The 18,865-nt window shown below is 36.3% G+C and overlaps 1 protein-coding gene across 5 annotated transcripts in view; it reads right to left on the bottom strand.

The window, feature by feature from the left end:
• Positions 1-18,865, bottom strand: part of LOC122815796 (protein NLRC3-like) — a 590,699-nt gene that overhangs the window by 329,119 nt on the left and 242,715 nt on the right. For 4 of the 5 annotated variants that reach the window (XM_044088586.1, XM_044088585.1, XM_044088587.1 and 1 more), the window contains one exon: positions 5,199-5,268. In XM_044088586.1, coding sequence (XP_043944521.1) covers positions 5,199-5,250 — 52 coding nt within the window. In that variant the 5' untranslated portion in view covers positions 5,251-5,268. Of the gene's footprint in view, positions 1-5,198; positions 5,269-18,865 lie in introns of those variants that run through there. The other variant, XM_044088589.1, reaches the window with a different exon arrangement.

The following is an 18,865-nucleotide window of genomic DNA, read 5'->3' on the forward strand; positions in this document are numbered from 1 at the left end:
CAAATCCACAAAACACCAAAACTACAAAACCCCGAGCCCAAAACCACGAAATTCAAAACACCGAACAAACCACTTAGACTACACCATACATACACCATAACACCCATATCACAACATAAACAAACATTAACTACACACATACACAACTCATACACGCATAAGATGGGGGGCAAGCCCCCCTGCATCCCCACCCCCACCCCCTACTTATATATACTAACTCCGAGATCGCACAAACAGGAAACAAAAGTAAACTCACACACACACATGCTCCAGTCCCTCACACACACACCAAACATATCAGCACACTCAAACACACTCTAACCCCCACTCAAGTACCTTACAAAATACTCACTTACCTGACAAAACACCTAGATCCACACATGGCACCGCTCACCATAAACACACAATCCCGGACATCACGTAGCGTAAGGCCATAACCGCAAATTCAAGATATTTGAATTCGCGATTATGAACTTTCGCTATTTTAAACATTCGGGTTTATAGTCTCGAGATACTGAAATTCGACATTTCAATATTTCAAGATTATAAACGGCTCATATATATAGATATATATATATATATATATATATATATATATATATATATATATATATGTCACGCACACCAGTCATCTAGCCTGTATTGATAATAATGTCACATACAGGTATAGCAGTGTCCCTTCTAACATCTCCAGTAGATGTTACAGTGCCAGAATGGTGTGCTTGATTATCCTCACAGAGTGTGGGAGTATCACAATAGTTGTACAAGTATGTTTGTGTAGAATCATCTCTGACCACTGTAAATTACATATGTTATGTCAGAGGCGTGGGATTACTGGTGACATTATTCTGATATTGTCCATGATTGTGGTTGCTTCTTTTAATGTTTCCATGAGCCTTTACTTTTGCCCTACTTGCTGGAGACCTCTGCTGAGGTTACACTCATATTCAGGCAAATTAGTTTGCACAGTTTCACAATATATACTCTACCCCAACTGTACGTTACATCACTGATAGATGTCCTCTGCATTATTCATGTAAGGATTATTATCTCACACAGACATCCCCCCCCCATTGTTACATCACCCTGTGTGACAGTCAAATAATACATGTTTTCACTGTGCAGTCCCTACCATATTGATATGTGATTGATGTTGCTGCCAGAACTGTCTTCCATTGACATGCCCTCATCTGCAGTACATTAGGTTCTTTCAGCTGTCCTCTTTCCCTGTGTTCATTCCTGCATTTCATCTGTGTGTCCCTATTCAATACACACACTTCCCCTGAGTGTTTATTTTACATGGCAGTCCATGTACCCTTACAGATCATTCACACAACTTCAGTACAGAATGCCAGGAATGAGATTTCACAATTCTCTGTACTGTGTTTGGACCACATACTTAACACTCATACTTCTCAACTGTCCAGATTTTTACAGAATGTCTAGATGTGGTCCTTGTCAAATGTGTGGCTTTCTGCCATATCACTGGGATGATCTCAGGACTAATGTAACTCAATAATTAAAAACATTTGATTTGATTACATTTGAGTTCAGACTTAAAGTCCTTCAGAAGATGTAGCTTAACACAAACCCCTGGTTATTCTAGTACATTTCTTTAGGGCTAATATGTCAAATGTGTCCCTATTTCTGGGTCATTGTCCCCCAGTTATGTTAGCCTTTGTCAAGATGTCATGCACTAAGAGATTGAGAGCTATCTGTGAAGCCCTGGTGATCACTGTGGCATTTCATGCAAAACCGCAGACCTTCAGTGCTCTGATTTAAACAGGAGCTCTCTCTATGTTTGCTTGCACAGTTTCCTGGCAAGCTACACTGCTGCCAGCCATAAAATCTAGCTAATTTACCTTTAAACTCAGTGTGCATCATGAATATGCAGTCAGAGCTGATGCTCACTGCACATCACCTCACACACATGTAAACTCCATGTAGGGTTCACGTGAAGCTTACACAGAGTTTCTTGAATTGCACTGAATGTCTTCTCTCAATGACTTGATAACTAATAGTCCAATAAATAAACATTGTAATATTGTATATTCAAACATTCAACAAAATATTCCTTTAAGATTTGTACATAAAGTGCAAAATTCTTCATAGTAGTAATAGCAGTGATACGCTTATTAATTACACCATTTGGGATAGTATAATCTTATTGGAATAGCAATTTAATAATTCTACCAATTCAACATACCTGCACCTTACAGCTGTAGCTGCAAATGTCATGACTTTTAATAGTATAAAACAGTCAAAATTTAAAGATGTAAATAAACATTTTAACAAGAATTGAACACATAGCAGCATCTGAAATAGCATGCAGAGTTGCATTACTAAATGATGATAAGGCTCCATTTAATAATGGAGAAAAATATATAAGCAGCATAAGATGCCATTATATAAGAAAGCACAAGTCATGCCTAACAGTTTGTGACTATAAAATATAAGGAAAAACATGCTCTAACCAATATATATGGATTGAATTCAAACATAGATACAGATATGAATAATCCTACCCTCTTGTCTCTTTACCTACAAACTATTCATACCCATAAATGTAGTACGGAATCGATATATGTTAGTTAAATAAACAAGGATTTCTGAAAATCACCCAAGCCTAAAATCACAGTTTGTATACCTAAAAAAGTAAGTAAAAACATGCTTAACTAGTATAAAGGGATTAAATCCAAATATAGAATGAAAGACAGATATGTATACTAAATGACATTATTCTCATGTCTCATTACCAGCTAAGCAAGACATACCCAGAATGGAATATGGAACCAACAAATGCTATTTAATTGAACAAAAACTTAAAAATCACCTGAACATGGAAGTACAGAAATTAATAATAGAAGACAGGGAAGAAACTGTTTATATGTACTTTCATTATGATCTGGTGAACATAATGTTCCCAAGTTAATAATCTTCATTTGTTCTTTTCTATTTAAACATGAATGGAAGTGGGGTTTATTAATCATAGTTGACATTTTACCAGTTATTAAGAATAAAAATGGACATGGGGCAGTGAATATTCACTTAAGTCATTAGAAATATATTGTGTTTCCAGGTCAAAGGAGTCCAAGTACATAAAAAGTATTGTACTGCAATATAAATCACATGAACACTTCTGCATGTAAAAAAATGTATAACTTCATATGTAATATTGGTGGAGGTGAAAAAATGTTTTGCAAACACGTTTGCAATAAGTGCAAATCCCCCAGAATTAATACCCTATGGATTTGTAGCAAAATATCTTTGCGCATCACTTTTCATTTGTGGATGCTTAACTTTTGAAAATTTTGGGGTTAAGGGTTCGCCTTTCCTAAAGCTAAATCTGTGACTTCTTAAAAGAATGCCATAAAAGAACTTATCTGTTAATAAATACCAATGTTTAAGAACAATTTGCTTGATTCTGAATGTATTAGTCCCATAAGTAGTAGTTGTAACTTGCGTTTGTCTCATATTTCTTGGCCAGTAGTAGTTACAGGGGACAGCAAATCCAGTACATTACAATCGGGTTCAGGCACCTAGCCAGTACATTTCCCTCTGGTGCATTTGGTTGGGGACACATGGCTTAAGTGACATTCAGCTGCAGAAAACTATGGTCGTTATGATTTCCCTGTGGGCAAAGAGAAGCACACACTGCCATGCCCACAGCTTTAATAACCAAGTGTATGGGGGCAAAAGAAGTAATGAGTGCTGTGCTCGATGTACAGTATGTACTTATGCAACTGCAACATGTAGAAGTGTGCTGCAGCATGAAGGAAATCCTGCAAGCTACTGTAGTCACATTTGTACTCCAGTATAGATTTTAGGTAAAAGGGTTACTGGTACACACATCAGTTATAAAGGCACAGCCCATTGTACACTGCATTTTACTGCCACTTATATGCCCGCTCGCCAGCCTGCTGCTGATGCCGGCCATACTGCCTGCTGTCTCATGTTGCCTTGGGGGCCAAGGACATTATTTTCCCCCTGTGCATTTGGTTATTGAAGTTGCGGGCATAGCACCATATTCTTCTCTTTGCTCACTGGGAATTTGCAACAGCCTTATTTCTCTGCAGTTGAATGTCACTTCAGCCATGTGTCCCCAACTAAATGTACGAGAGGGAAAAGTCTTGCAGCCTAGGTACCTGAACCCATTATATTCATTAGTAGATTATAGTGCTATACTAAGCACCTCTATCTTTAAAAGGTTTCATTTAAGGCCTTAGGCTGAGATTCATACTTAGTCAAGTACTTATCTATCAGTAAGTTTAGTTACACTGATAACCTAGAAACTTATTATTAAAAGACTGAAAGACAAACTAAAATGAATACCAAATCTTCTGTTATTAAGAAAATTAACAAATATCATCAATGTTTTTTTTTCCAAAAAAGTCTGAAGTCATCAAGATTACGCCTTCAGATTTCCTTGTACTTTGGTAACCTATTATGGACCTTTATGCATCTCAATTTACTGCAGACCACTTACTACAAATCACTTATTGCTCACAGATTAAAATAGTTTTCTAGTAGTCAGACTGAGTAAGAATGTTAGGTTAAGGCCTTAAGTGGAAGATTTATGAACACACATTGGTGCTTTAATTTTAAGTCATAGGTACATGGTGCATAATCTTCAGCTTGGAGAGGTGCGTGCAGATTTGCCTCTAATGCCAAAATCTAGAAATATTCTGAGCTATGTGAATGTTATCTCAGGCACATTTTTCACAACAAAATAGTATTTGCAGACTGCATGTTACCATATTAAACTAGTTCCTTGTAGGAGAAATAGGGTGTCAGTCATTTGTTTGAAAGACATCTTGTCACCAGACAGGTGGATGAGTTCCCCACATCAAGTGGTACAATGATCAAATGCTGAAGCTTGGTAACTTATACTGATCAAATGCTATCATGGATGAATGCAAACAGTTTGACATAAACAGAGAGTGGACTGTTCGCTTAATTGCCTTTCAATGTCAAAGAGCAGCAATACAGATATAAGTGTCTTAACTAGTCGAGGTTTTGAAAGATCAATAAGTTCAACAGGCTAAACTCAGTTAGACAGAGCTCAAAACAGCTAACTGCCAGATTCATTGATCAAATCCAAAAAGTTATACGACTGGCTTCATGCTTATACTCAACAGTTACAATTAAGCAAAATGACACTTTAACAATGAAACAGCTGTAAAGTTTTGCATACTTACATGGAGGTAAGAAAGTAATCCAAAAGATGAAGGAAAAAAGTTTCTCCAACATTGTTTATCTTGTATTCATCTATAAAATAAATATTTTCCATTTAAAGATACATACAATTAATATGATTCAATTAAAAAAGTGGCTTGCATATTCTTTTGTATGATGCTGCCAGATATTTTAAACTGTTTTAAATTTTACTTCCTCTGAATATCATAGGATTACCTGCTAGCATTATGTCAGGCACCCATTCTATGGACACTCTTTCTGTGAAGAAATGCTTTGTCATAGTGCCATTAAGTTATTCAATTGGCATGCAAAGCCCTCTTGTTACCAGTCTCCTGAAGGTCCAAGCTTTTCTGGACTTTAATAAAAAACCTACTGAAGCCAAAATCAAACAACCTCAACCCCCTATCCCCACCCCTCCACCAACAAAATAATATTGTTACTCAGTTTGACTATCAGTTCCTACAATCAGTCTCAGTCTTACTGCAACCAAACAGCAATCCTAACCTGACACCACCAATTCTATCACCAGTGTCAGTAAGCCACTGTTCATTCACACCAGTCCCACCATCTACCATTAAAAAATACCTCCACAGGTTAAAACCAGCCATGATAACCTGCCTCCAGAATGCCTCCAAACAGCTGAACAACTAGCATACCCTGTGTCAAGTCTAATAAACTGCTTAATTAGAAAAAAAACTATGTACCACAACTGTGGAAAAAAAAACATTGTTATACCATAACATAAGGGCAGCCCTTCTACAGAAATAAATAACTATAGACCAATTGCTATTCTCTCACCTCTTTACAAATCTTACAAAAGTGCATCTACTCTCAATTTCTAAATTTTACCTTGGCATATAACCTCCTTTCCCCTACCCAACATGGGTTTCAACCCAACAACATTGCTACAATTTGTGAACACAATCAAATAAAAGAAAAACTCAAATAACCTTGTCTCTGTGCTTTTTCTTGACTTACCAAAGGCATTTGATACCATCAAAAGTTATTACACAGACTACCTCCCCTAGGCCTGACTAGTACGTCTCTACACTGTTTTGAGAATTACCTCTTAGATGGGCAGCAACCCATAAAATGGCAAAATGACTACTAATTATATCTACACATACCTGTAGGAGTCCCACAGTAATCATATTTAGCCCACTTTTGTTCAGTCTATTTATCAATGACCTACACACTGCTTCCTCACTTGCCACAATCATGCAAGACACAGATGATTCTACACTCATTTGTACATCTAAAAGCCTGACTAAACTACAAGAAAGTACTCAACAATCATTATCTGCCACAGAAAACTAGCTTACTAATGCCCATCTTCTCTTTAACCCTAAGAAAACTAAACTAATGCTGTTCACACCAAAACAATATAGTGCATAAAATGTCTCTTCATTATTACCTCAACAAATAGTACAAAAATAGAATTAATCTCCCATACTAAACTGATTGGAATCACCAGAGATGAACAATAGAAATTTGACCACAATATCACACAAGTGATAAAGACATACCAAAAACTGGACAGTCTGTACACAGTAAAACCATTCCTCACCACCAGTAATAAAAGTAGCATTGCCTCAACCTATCTCATGCAAGCCCTACTATATAATTCTCCTATTCTGATAACTTAGTATCACTGAAACAGCAATAATGCTATAATAAAATAGTCAAATTTGCCTCTAACCTACCAGACAGAACACATCACTGCCTGGTTCTGGAAGAATTAGACTTGCATCAACTCTGTCATGTTCTCACATGCTCCCAGTTATGTATAATCCATAAATTAATCTACAACCCAAAACATTATCTGTCTCTTAGAACTCCAGTGTATACCTTTCCCCCCCCAGCAGATTATTGTGGTCAGGTGATAAAATGTTACTTAGTATAACTAAAATCCAACAATACAGCAGGAGGCTCTCTGTAATTCAACTGTATCTCATAGAAGTCAAACTCTGTTCTTCCTTGTTTAAGGCAAAATATGAACTTAAAATCTTTCAAAGCTGGGCTGAAGCAACACATTGTACACCTATGACTCTACTCCTGTACCACTCCTGGCTAAGACCAACCCATCTAAACTAGAGTTCACATTTCTATCCCACACTACAACTTAATCTGCACATCCAACATAATTTTCACATCTAACTAACCTACTTCTTTACTCTGCATCTCTTACCTGGTACTTAAACTCTACTGCACTAACATCTTAAAATCTACCTCCACTTACTAACCACTCCTAATTACCTTTTGTATCTTTCCCTTATAGTTGATAATCCCTCACCCCAGGTAGTTTATTGTGCCCATTCTGTTCTTGAAACTTTCAAAATTATTCTAATTGTAAGATGCACAATTGGAGCATCCAGAAGAACAAGAAGCAGAAGATCAAGGTGTGGAGGAACGCTTAGGAGAAGGGAAGAAGAGGGAGAGAGTTAACTGTAAGTAATACAAAATTTTCTTCTTTTTGTAGTGCTTGATAAAATCTGCATGCTATCAAGTAAAGTTTTCTCAGTTATTCATGTGTCTAATGGGGATACTAAAGTAAACAGGTGTCCCTGTTTTTCCCTTCTTTTCTCTTTCTCCTTGTTCAGTTTGAAGAAATATAGGCCTATGGCAAAGTATTACACAAGTACAAACTCAACTGTATATAATATCAGTATGTGTATCAGTATATAATATTTGTATCCTTACTATGTTTCCCTTGTTGTCATTGCATTATATTATCAGCTCTACTTGTTACTGTTAATGTAAGTGATCATTATAATTTTAAGAGGATGTTTTCTCCTCGGGTTTCCACTGAAAACGGGTTTTGTGACCAGTCAGACTTTCCTGGTAAACAAATGCAATCAATCAATAAATAGATAGATACATAGATAGACAAACAGACAGATACATGTGTTTAAGATGGCTGAAATCTCTGTCAATCTTATAATGTGCTGGAATTCAACAAATGTATACAGTTTGTTTCAGGGCCTGTACAATAAGGGTACCATTTTTGGAATTCTTAACATCTCTTATTTAATTTAATTTAATTTCTCCAAATTGTTTGGGTTTCTAATACCATGATGTGAATAAATCCCATTCCTAAGTTAGGTATTATTAAAGTTCATGATGCAGAGCTGCTAAGGAAGAAATACAAAAGTTTCCTCACAAAAAATGAGCTCTGAAACAGAAGTAGATTCTGCTTCTTGATCTTCTTCTTCTTGTTCTTCTGGTAATAAAGACACAGAGATATTGTGCCAGTGAAACATTTTCCAGTGTTTCAATAGAAAATGCTTGAGGAACAGGAAAAACACAGTATTTGACTAGAAGAACCAAGAGTACTGTGGAAATGAAGCAGAGACTGGATTTAGAAGATGGAGATAATCAAGAATAAAACAAGCAACCCAGAAATTGACAAAAATGCAGGATTACAAAACATTCATTCTATTTGTGAAACATGCCAGAACAAGAAAACCTGAAAGTATTGTACTTTTTTGACTTTGTTAAACTTGTAGGGGACTCTAAAGTATATGCCCTACTTCATGTCATTAATGTTTAGAGGAACACTTAAGAGAAGGGAAGAAGAGGGAGAGAGTTAACTGTAAGTAATACAAAATGTTCTTTTTTTTGTAGTGCTTGATAAAATCTGCATGCTATCAAGTAAAGTTTTCTCAGTTATTCGTGTGTCTAATGGGGATACTAAAGTAAACAGGTGTCCCTGTTTTTCCCTTCTTTTCTCTTTCTCCTTGTTCAGTTTGAAGAAATATAGGTGCTGCAATGTAAAAAGAAAAAAAATAAAGGATAAAAGTCTGGTCAAAAGAGTATCTTATTTCTTCTTCTTTCGGTTTTTCCCAGTTAGGGGTCACCACAGTGGATCAGCTATCCGCTCATGATTGGCAGTGGAATTATACGGTGTCAAGTTGCCAGCCCGGCACCCAACCTTCCACAGAATGCACACACTCACACCTAGGGCCAATTTAGAGTGTCCAATCCACCTACAGCATGTCTTTGGGATGTGGTAGGAAACCCACACAACCACAGGGAGGACATGCAGACTCCACACAGAAGGCACCCCAGCCGAGAATCAAACCGGAGAACCTCTTGCTGTGAGGCGGCAAAGCTAACTGCTGCACCACCATGGTCAAAAAAGTATGATATAAGAAAATGTGATGTGGTTTTTCTCATTCTTGCAAAGGGAAATGGCTGGATTAAGGCCATTGGCTTGATCTCGTGACAAGATTTAAGAAAAATCAAATAAATAGAAAAGAACATTAAATATAATAAAGCTTGCCTCTAGTAGGTAAATAAATGCTTGTAAAAGCAACTCTGTATCTGGCTCTCATGTCGTGATCATATAAAGAGTGGTACAAATAGAATACTTATTTCTTTTAATGGCTAGGCAATAATGTTTTCTGAAAGCATTCAAGTGTTTTCTCATTCTGGGAGAGCAGTAAAGATAAGACAAAACCAGACAGCACTTAGTAGAAGCACAGGCTGTACCATGTACCTTAGCAGGGATAACATTCCTTTTAGGTTAACCCAAGTCTATGCGTGTGGCTGTCAGTTTGGGACAATTGTTCCTATTAGGAGGGTAAAACTTCACTATCTGAAGATGTACATAGTTTTATGTGTTAGGATTAAGTTAATAGGTTTTAGGGATGTACAGGGGTGTATTTGTTTTTTTTTTTGTTTGTTTGTTTTTCTGTTTGAGGGCTTTCAATAAAACAAAACGTTTTGTAAGATGTGCTATAGACTCAAATGGACAAGAAACAACTGTATAAAAGATCATCCCGGCAAACATTAGTGTGTGCAAGTAACACAAAAGCTGGAACTAGATATTTAACAAAAAGCCATTACAAATTAAAGGTGAGAATAATAACTTTTTAACATAATGACACTTTTTATATTGTATTTAAATGCTAATGGTCTCACAGATATATATATATATATATATATATATATATATATATATATATATATATATATATATATATATATAGATATATATATACACACACACACACACACACACAAAAAGAAAGAGTAGTGAACTGTATTAAAAATGTAGAGTGCAAACAGCTATGCTACAGGAGACTTATTTGGGAAGAACTGAATAGAATTTGATAAAGAAAGATTTTCAAGATACCGATTCAGTAGAATACCTGTGACAAAGGAAAAGAAGAGTACTTATATTCATTGCAAAAGGAGTGATAGAAGAGGAAAAAGGATAATAATGGTAGATGCCTAAAACTGTTATAATGAAGCTTATGAAAATTCTGGGAGAAATAATCAGTTTTAGCAGGGAATATTACTAACAGATGGGTACTGGAATTTGATTTGCAGCAGTGAAGATGTGTCTGGGGAACAGAACTGAAATATAACAAAGGAAGGTAGATTTTTGAAGAAATTTATGAAAACATTTGGCATGGAAGCTGTGAATTCAGTAGTAGGAGTTTGGAGTGAATTTACATATTATTCCCCAAGATACAAAAACTGGGCTAGGCTAGACAGAACTTACATTTCACATGAACATGTGAAATTAATTGAAAGTTATTGGATGTGTATCAAAACTATTTCAGATCATGTCCCAATAATAACTAAAATAAAAATGCAGGGTAATGAAATAAAAATGAGAGACTGGAGCTTTGCAGAGTATGTGTTGAAAAGAGACGAATTTAAGAGATTGGTAGTAGAAATTATTCAGGAGTTACTAGAGAAGATCTCAATTTCTTCTGAAAATATAGCTAGGGAGTGGGATACAATTAAACTGGAGTATAAAAATAGGGTGGAAATAAAAAAAACAGAGATATGGTTAAGAAATAACATGAATTATTTAGAGGGACTGACAAATGCTAAATACTGCAGATGGGGGAATCTGACAAAGCAAGAAAAGGTGCAATTCAACTGCCGAATGCTAAACAAAAAATAAAGGTTTACCTCAACAGTCTGCATGAGTTTAGAAAGACTGCTGTTAAGTAACTGTTTTTTGATAATATTGCCAGAGTACAAAAACTTTTATGGCAATGACTCAGGCAACAAAAAACAGAAAGGGTTGTCACTCAGCTTAGAGTCCATAGCAAGAAAGATAACAAGATATCCTGTAGAGGTACTAGAAATATTTCAGAAATTTTATGAAAGTCTGTATAAAGCAGAAAAAAATCTGGAGATCAAGAAAATATACCAATGGAAATGTTTATTGAAGAATTAAATATGCCAAGGTTAGAGGTAGATGAGGCTTGATTATTAACAGTTAGGGTAAAAGAAGATGAGATAAAAATGGTGATGTGTAACCAATCCACAGGAAAGTCTCCAGAAATAAATGCTACTCCTGTGGAAGTTTGATTTCTGGGAGGGGAAAAAAACTGATGCTATCCTGGAAGAAAGCAGTGGTGGCTGTAATACCTAAACAGGCTAAAGACCCATCAGATCCAGCTTCATACAGGCCCCATTTCATTTCTAAACCATGACTATAAAGTGTTTATGTCTGCAATGGCTAAAAGAATGGCAAAGGTGATGCCAAAATTGACAGATATGGATCTATGTGGTTTTGTGGAGGAGAGGCAAACATTTGACAACATTAACAGAACCCTGATGATCCAGAGGGAAGCTGAGTATAAGAAAATACCACTGTTGTTGGTGGGACCTGATACAGAGAAAGCAGTTGACAGAGTAACCTGGGAGTATCTGAGCGGGGCAATGGAAGCATGTGCATTCCCTGATGAAATTATAAAATTGATTAGGAGGACATATGAGGCCTCAGAGGTGAAAATTAAAGTGGGTGGGTTCCTGTCTAATAATTTCTGTTTGAGTAGATGAAACAGGCATGGGTGTCCTGCTTCCCCTTTGTTATTTGCACTATATTTAGAACCACTGGCAAAGAAAACATGAAACTCAGAAATTCAAGGATATAATTGGTATGGTAGTCTAGAAAAGATGGGTCTATTTGCAGATTATATTATTTTTTACCTCATAAAACCAGGAAAGGACATTTAATTTTGTGGAACATTTTGAGGCAGTTTCAAATCTTTTCAGGATACAAAATTAATGAAGCTAAAACAAAGACTATGGCTGTAAATTTTGCTCCCACACATGACTTGGTTCTGCAATATCCATATTTATGGGAACATGATAAAATGAAATACTGAGGAGTATGGATTGAAATGGATTCTGGTACGGCAGCTAAGGATATGTGAAAAAAGACTAAATGAAAGATAATACAAAAACTGAGAAATTGGAAACTCTGTTATATGGATAGGGATAGCAATACAAAAGCAGTTAAAATGTTTTTAGTCCCATTAGTTTTATACACAGGTCAGGCATATCCTTATTAACCAGAGGAGACATTGTGGATAGCAATTAATAAGGAGCTAATGGATTTTATCTGGGAGGGGAAGACCGCAAGAGTCAAGTGGGATATGCTGATTCTTCCAATTGAACAAGGTGGTTTGGGATTACCTGATTTGAAGGGGTATTTCAGTGCTACACAGTTAAGGCTCCTATACATAGCACAAACAGAAACCTATAATTCAAAGTGGAAAGGGATGATGATGAAACAGGGGAGAGAGATCAAGAAACAATGAGAAACTGGGATTTTGGATGCAGATCCTTAAGAAGAATAACAATAACCATACAGAGTATTATATTTGTAAAGCAGCAGAAAGTATTCCTAAGAACAAATTCATCACAGGAATGGAGGAAGGCGATTCTGATGATAGAGGTGACTGCAAATAAGGATACAGACAATAGGCATGAGGGGGCTGGAATTTATTGGATAAAACTGGCAAAAATAAACAAAGTATTGGGGACAAATAATTAGAGAGGGAAAGGTAATATAATGGAAAGAGACCCAGAAGTTATTTGGACTGCAGATAAGTGATTACCTTCCCTATCAAGGATTGATATCAGAGTATAGGCTAAGAGAAAGAAATAGGGGGATCCTAAGTGAAAGACCAGCACTGGTAAAGTTTTTAGTATAGTCTAGAGCAGAAGCTACTGTTAAAAAGGAGCAATTCGTAGACCATACAAAATAATGCATGATAACTATAAGAATCAATCAGAGGAGCTTAGAAAGGATTGGGAAGAGAGATTGGATTCGCAATTCACAAAGTAATGATAGGGGATATACGTATGTCTCCCAAATATGCAAAAAAGTCTAGAAGAGTTAGGATCTTTGCTTGGAAGTGTTTACACAGGTATTTTATACCCCAAGTAGACTCCAAATAATTGTTCCTGAAATAGACAGCAAATGTTAGAGGTGTGATTGGAAAGAAAGAGGTAATTGGGAACATATTCTCTGAGAGTATAATGAGTTAGCAAACTTTAAAAATTCCCATGCAAATTGCTGTAACTAAGGAAATTATTTTTTGAGCTATAATAAAGAAATGGAATTGCCTAGACATAGTTTCTTGCACCTTGCTGAGCTTAATTATGCTGAATGCATAAAAAGAAATTGCTAGAAAACAGAAATCACAGTCTAAACCAATTTTACTTGAAGTAGTGAGTATAGTAACAGAGATAAAACAACTGGGATTGGGATCTCTAGAAAAGGGTAGGAACAAATTACATAGAAAAAATGGGAATTATGGAAACAATACATGTAGAGAAACAATGTTTAAAAGAAGGCAGGATATGAGTGAGCTATGTAATGTTTGATTGACAATGACTGGATTGATTCTAACTGATGTATAATGTTTGCAACTAAAATGATATCAATATGGTTTCTGATGTATTATGCTTGCAACTAAAATTATGTCATAGTTTGTTTTCATTTATATAAATGTATGATTGCCAATGTCATACATGATAATTTAATAAAGATGTTTCTTGTTTAAAAAAATGATTCTCCCACTCTCTGTATCAAACTCTTTGGTTTTATCCAAATTATCATTACATTAGGCTGGATCCTTACTACCACCCCTTAGAAAATTAACTCTGTTGGCTGTTTACCCACCATTATCAGTGACCAGTTACCAACCATTGTTGCGAGACAATCTAATCATGCGCATAAACACAGAATCTGTAACAATGTGCACACACTCTCCTCCTTTAATAATGACACCTTCATGAGCTACCTTAGCAAGTACAACCGGGATATTCCAAGATACTTGCACCTAGATGATGCCAGAACTCACTTTATAAACACAGTCCTTAACATAGTAAATGAGCTAAATCCCATCTGATCAAAATAAATCATATTCAACCCCACCCCATGGCTCCCAAGAGAAACCAGGTAGCTCACGCTTAACACAGATAAAGCTTGGAAAGCATGACCTACTGACAAAACCCCACAAAACGCAAAAAGGCAAACTTTTAGAGAGCTCAGAACCTTTCTAAACTAAAAATCATATCAGACAAAACTAAATACTTTTCCAGACTCCAACACAATAACCAGCAGAATCCTAAGCTTTTTATGGAACACAATCAAAAGACTACTACACCCAGGCCAGACTATGACTCCATCAACTATCATCAATAACTCAAACCTTATAGCTACCCAATTCAACACAGATTTCATGCACTGTATCTTCTCCCTACTTAACAACAAACCATTCTCCAGCGCACTATCCCAAAGAGTACTAATCGCCAGATCCTTTCTTCCTCCATCCTCCAGATAAATCTATCTATTGAAAAAATACCTCCAAAAACTAAAAAATTCCACCCTAGCTGCTGAAAACCTACCACCTGACTATTTCAAAATTGCTGCAGCTGCTATTACATACCCTGTATCTATACTCATTAACTTGTCAATTAAAGAAAGTTACGCATCCTCCATCTAAAAAATATTCCATATCATATCTTTACATAAAGGGGGAATATCCACCACCCTCACCAATTACCGACCTATAGCCATTCTACCTCTGTGCTCCAAAATACTAAAAAAATGCATTAATTCCCAACTGTTATCCCATTTCACAATAACAATCTCCTCTCCATAACTCAACATGGTTTCTGACCTCACCATAGCACTATTACTGCTCTACTCGGTTTTAAAGAAATAATAGAAACAGTGGCATCCTGGTTTCCTCCCTCTTCTTAGACATGTCAAATGCATTTGACAGAGTTTCACACCAATGCTTGTTCCATGAACTATCCACCCTAGGACTCTGCCATTCAGCTGTTAGCTAGTTCCACATCAATCTCACCAACAGACTCCAGGCTGTAAAATGGAAATGAGATCTCTCCCCCTTTCTGTCTGTTTGTCTGTCTCTGTTGGAGTACCTCAGGGATCTATTGTAGGCCCTCTTCTATTCAGTATATTCACTAATAATCTTCACAAATTTATCAAAGAAGCCTCTACAGTGCAATACATAGATAATGCCATGCACACATGTTCTGCGCCAAGTCTACAGCTACTCCACAAGTTAACCCAGGACTCCTTTCCCTCAGTTGAGTCCTGCCTAGATGAATACCAACTACTTTTAGATGTTAAAAAAGGCAAATTAATGCTGTTTTAACCAAGACCTCTGTCAGCACAGAAACAATCTTTCAATATCACGCCAGCAAATAATACCATGATTGAAATTAATTTCCAACACTTGCACTTCTTTGTCATAATTGATAACTTAAAATATGATCACTCAAGCCATCAAGAAAACTCACCAAAGCTGTGTTTCCTCTGCTGAAGCAAACCTTTTCTCACTGACTGCTCTATGAATACTTTAGCAACATCTTACCTTCTCTATGCAGCACCCATTCTTATTAATATTCACTCCACATTAAAAAATAAACTCCACTTCTCTATGTAGCACCCATCCTTATTAGTATTTACTCCACCTCGAAAAATAAACTTCACTTCTCTATGCATCACCCATCCTTATTAGTATTTACTCCACCTTAAAAATAAACTTCAGGTTTGCTACAACAAAATAGTTAATTTTGCATCCAAATTACCAAACCATTCACACCACTGTCTAGAACTAAAGCACTTACACTGGCAAAAACTTCCTAAATATCTGATGTGCCCACAAAATAATACACAGACCTGACACCTTCACTGCAAAACACCCACAAACACTACTCCTTTCCTAGGAATTTCCACTCACACAGCAAATATCTCCTGACCAGGACCATGTGTCATAACAGTGCAGATGACTCACTTTACTCAACCTATATTGCTTACCACTGGAACTCCATCCCACCCACCTTAAGACAGCATTAACATATATTTCAAACACAACCCAAAGCAATACCTAACTTCCTCGTGGCTATGGTCATGTTCCTATCTTGATTAAACCCAGATTTCTTACTGTTTCTCTTCCATTACCAATCTATCGATCTTTTCTTGCTTTATTGCTTTCACCCCCACTACTGCTTCTCCTAAAAACCTATACCCTTAATCCTCTTATATTAATATCTCCTCCTTACCCACACCACCTCCTTAATTATCTTCTGTCAACTGTTTCACTATCAGAACTTTTTCTACTTATATTTTTCTTCATTACTTCTGCTTGTACCATTCAATCTTCTCCTCTTCTGTTTCCTGTTCTAGTGGCATCCAACTTAATTTAAATCAATAAACATACTGTACCTATGCTACTGTATCTCAAGAAATGACATATTAAAACATCTTTGACTTATGTATGATAACATAACTTCTAAAGTGTATGATACATGTATTTTCTATTTATGTTCTCAATATTACCTGTAAAATAATGTTTAAAATATTTAACTTCTTACTATTGGTCATCGAAAAAATGTGTTTTGTGAAGATTTTTTCTTTGGGCCTCTGATTAAAATGGAACTTGTGCCCTGTTGGACTTTCCCAGTTAACAAAAGACAATAAATAATAAATAAACATTGTAATTCATGATATACAAAATGCAATTTATTATTTTATATAAAATATTGAAAATAACTTACAGTAACTTAGCAACCATACAAACTAGACTGATACTAGTAGCATATTTGCTGATCTGTTTGTGTGATTTATTCTGATGCCTTTTATTTCCTTTTACACTATTTTTTCCTTATAAATATTTACAGAAATATGAACATTGTATTAACCATAATGTAACATATAATCAACTTGCTGTACATGTAGCAGTCAGATTGTGTTCTGAAAATTAATGAAAAATAACTGTGTTGTAGACTTCCAAGATGGTTACACATTGAGTAACAGCTTAATTCTGTCTCTTCCAGTCTAAAACAGAAACTTATGAGAAAGCCAGTAGACCTAGATTTCTGAATAAATTTCAGGAACTGACTAGTAAGTGCACTGCCTAGATGCCAGAAAAAAAGAGATATAAAGGACCTGGAGAAAAATTAGTTACAAAAGTTGAGAAAAAAACACATACTGGGAAACTTACTACAGCTGTTCAGATTCCAGATATGACTTCTAGTGACCTAGAGGTAAGTATAAAGCAGCTGTACACAGACCTGGTTAAAATAAACGAAACACTGATACAGTACATCAACATAAACAATCTTCTTCTTCTTCTTCTTTTGGCTTTTCCTGGTTAGGGGTCACCACAGCAGATCACCTGTCCACTCATGATTGGCAGTGGAGTTTTATGGTGTCGAGTTGCCAGCCCAGCACCCAACCTTCCACAGAAGGCACACACATGCACACACTCACACCTAGGGCCAATTTAGAGTGCCCAATCCACTTACAGCATGTCTTTGGGATGTGGGAGGAAACTGGAGCACCCAGAGAAAACCCACGCAACCACAGGGAGGACATGCAGACTCCACACAGAAGGCACCCCAGCTAAAGATCGAACAGGAGAACCTCTTGCTGTGAGGCGGCAACACTAACTGCTGCACCACCGTGGCCGCCCATATCAACATAAACAATAAAAAGCTGAAAAAATGGAAGAAGCTTTGAACAGACATTCAGATAAGGTGACAGAACTGCAAAACTCAGAGGTTGAAATGAAGAAAAGGTTAGCTGCATATGAAACTGCACAAGAAGAGATGTTTCAAAAAATAATAGAATTAGAGGACAGAGCATGTAGGGAAAACCTTAGATTTTCTGCTGTACCAGAAAAGCTGGAAGGAACAGACTGTATTAATTTTATGAAAGTACAAATAAGCAATAGACTGGTATTCTATAACAAGAATTGTTCATTGAAAGACCACATTGTATGTATGCTCCAAACCTGGCTATGAGAAAACAGCCTAGACCTTTAATAGAAAAAAATGCAATCTTACCAGCAGAAGGAGTTGATTCTGAAAAAACTGTGTCAGAAGGACAAAGTACTAAAAGTGGGAGACAGCAGAGTGTTTGTGGAGAATGACTACTCATTGCACACCAGGCAGATGAGGAATACATTTGTTCCATTATATAGGGCATGCCAAGAAGCAGGTGTGAGATTCAAACTGCTGTACCCAGCTATCCTTAAAATATTTTTCCTTGGAGGAACAAAAACAATTTATAATGAACTACATACTAAGGAAGAAATACAGAAGTATGTCTAACAAAAAGTGAGCTGTGAAACAGGAGATTCTGCTTCTTGTTCTTCTGGTGATAAAGTTAATAGAGAAACTGTACCAGTGAAACCTTTCCCAGTGTTTCAATGGAAAATGATCGAGAGAGAGAGAAAAAAAGCAAAGAATTTGACTAGAAAAATCGAGAGTGCACTGGAGATGAAGCAGAGACAGGGTTTGGGAGATAGACATGAACAGGAATACAACAAAAGAATCTGGAAATACTGTAAACCTGTAGGGGACATTAAAGCAT

Source organism: Protopterus annectens, chromosome 11.part0 (assembly GCF_019279795.1).
Source record: "Protopterus annectens isolate FY-2018-M chromosome 11.part0, PAN1.0, whole genome shotgun sequence".
Classification (NCBI taxonomy): Eukaryota; Metazoa; Chordata; order Ceratodontiformes; family Protopteridae; genus Protopterus; species Protopterus annectens.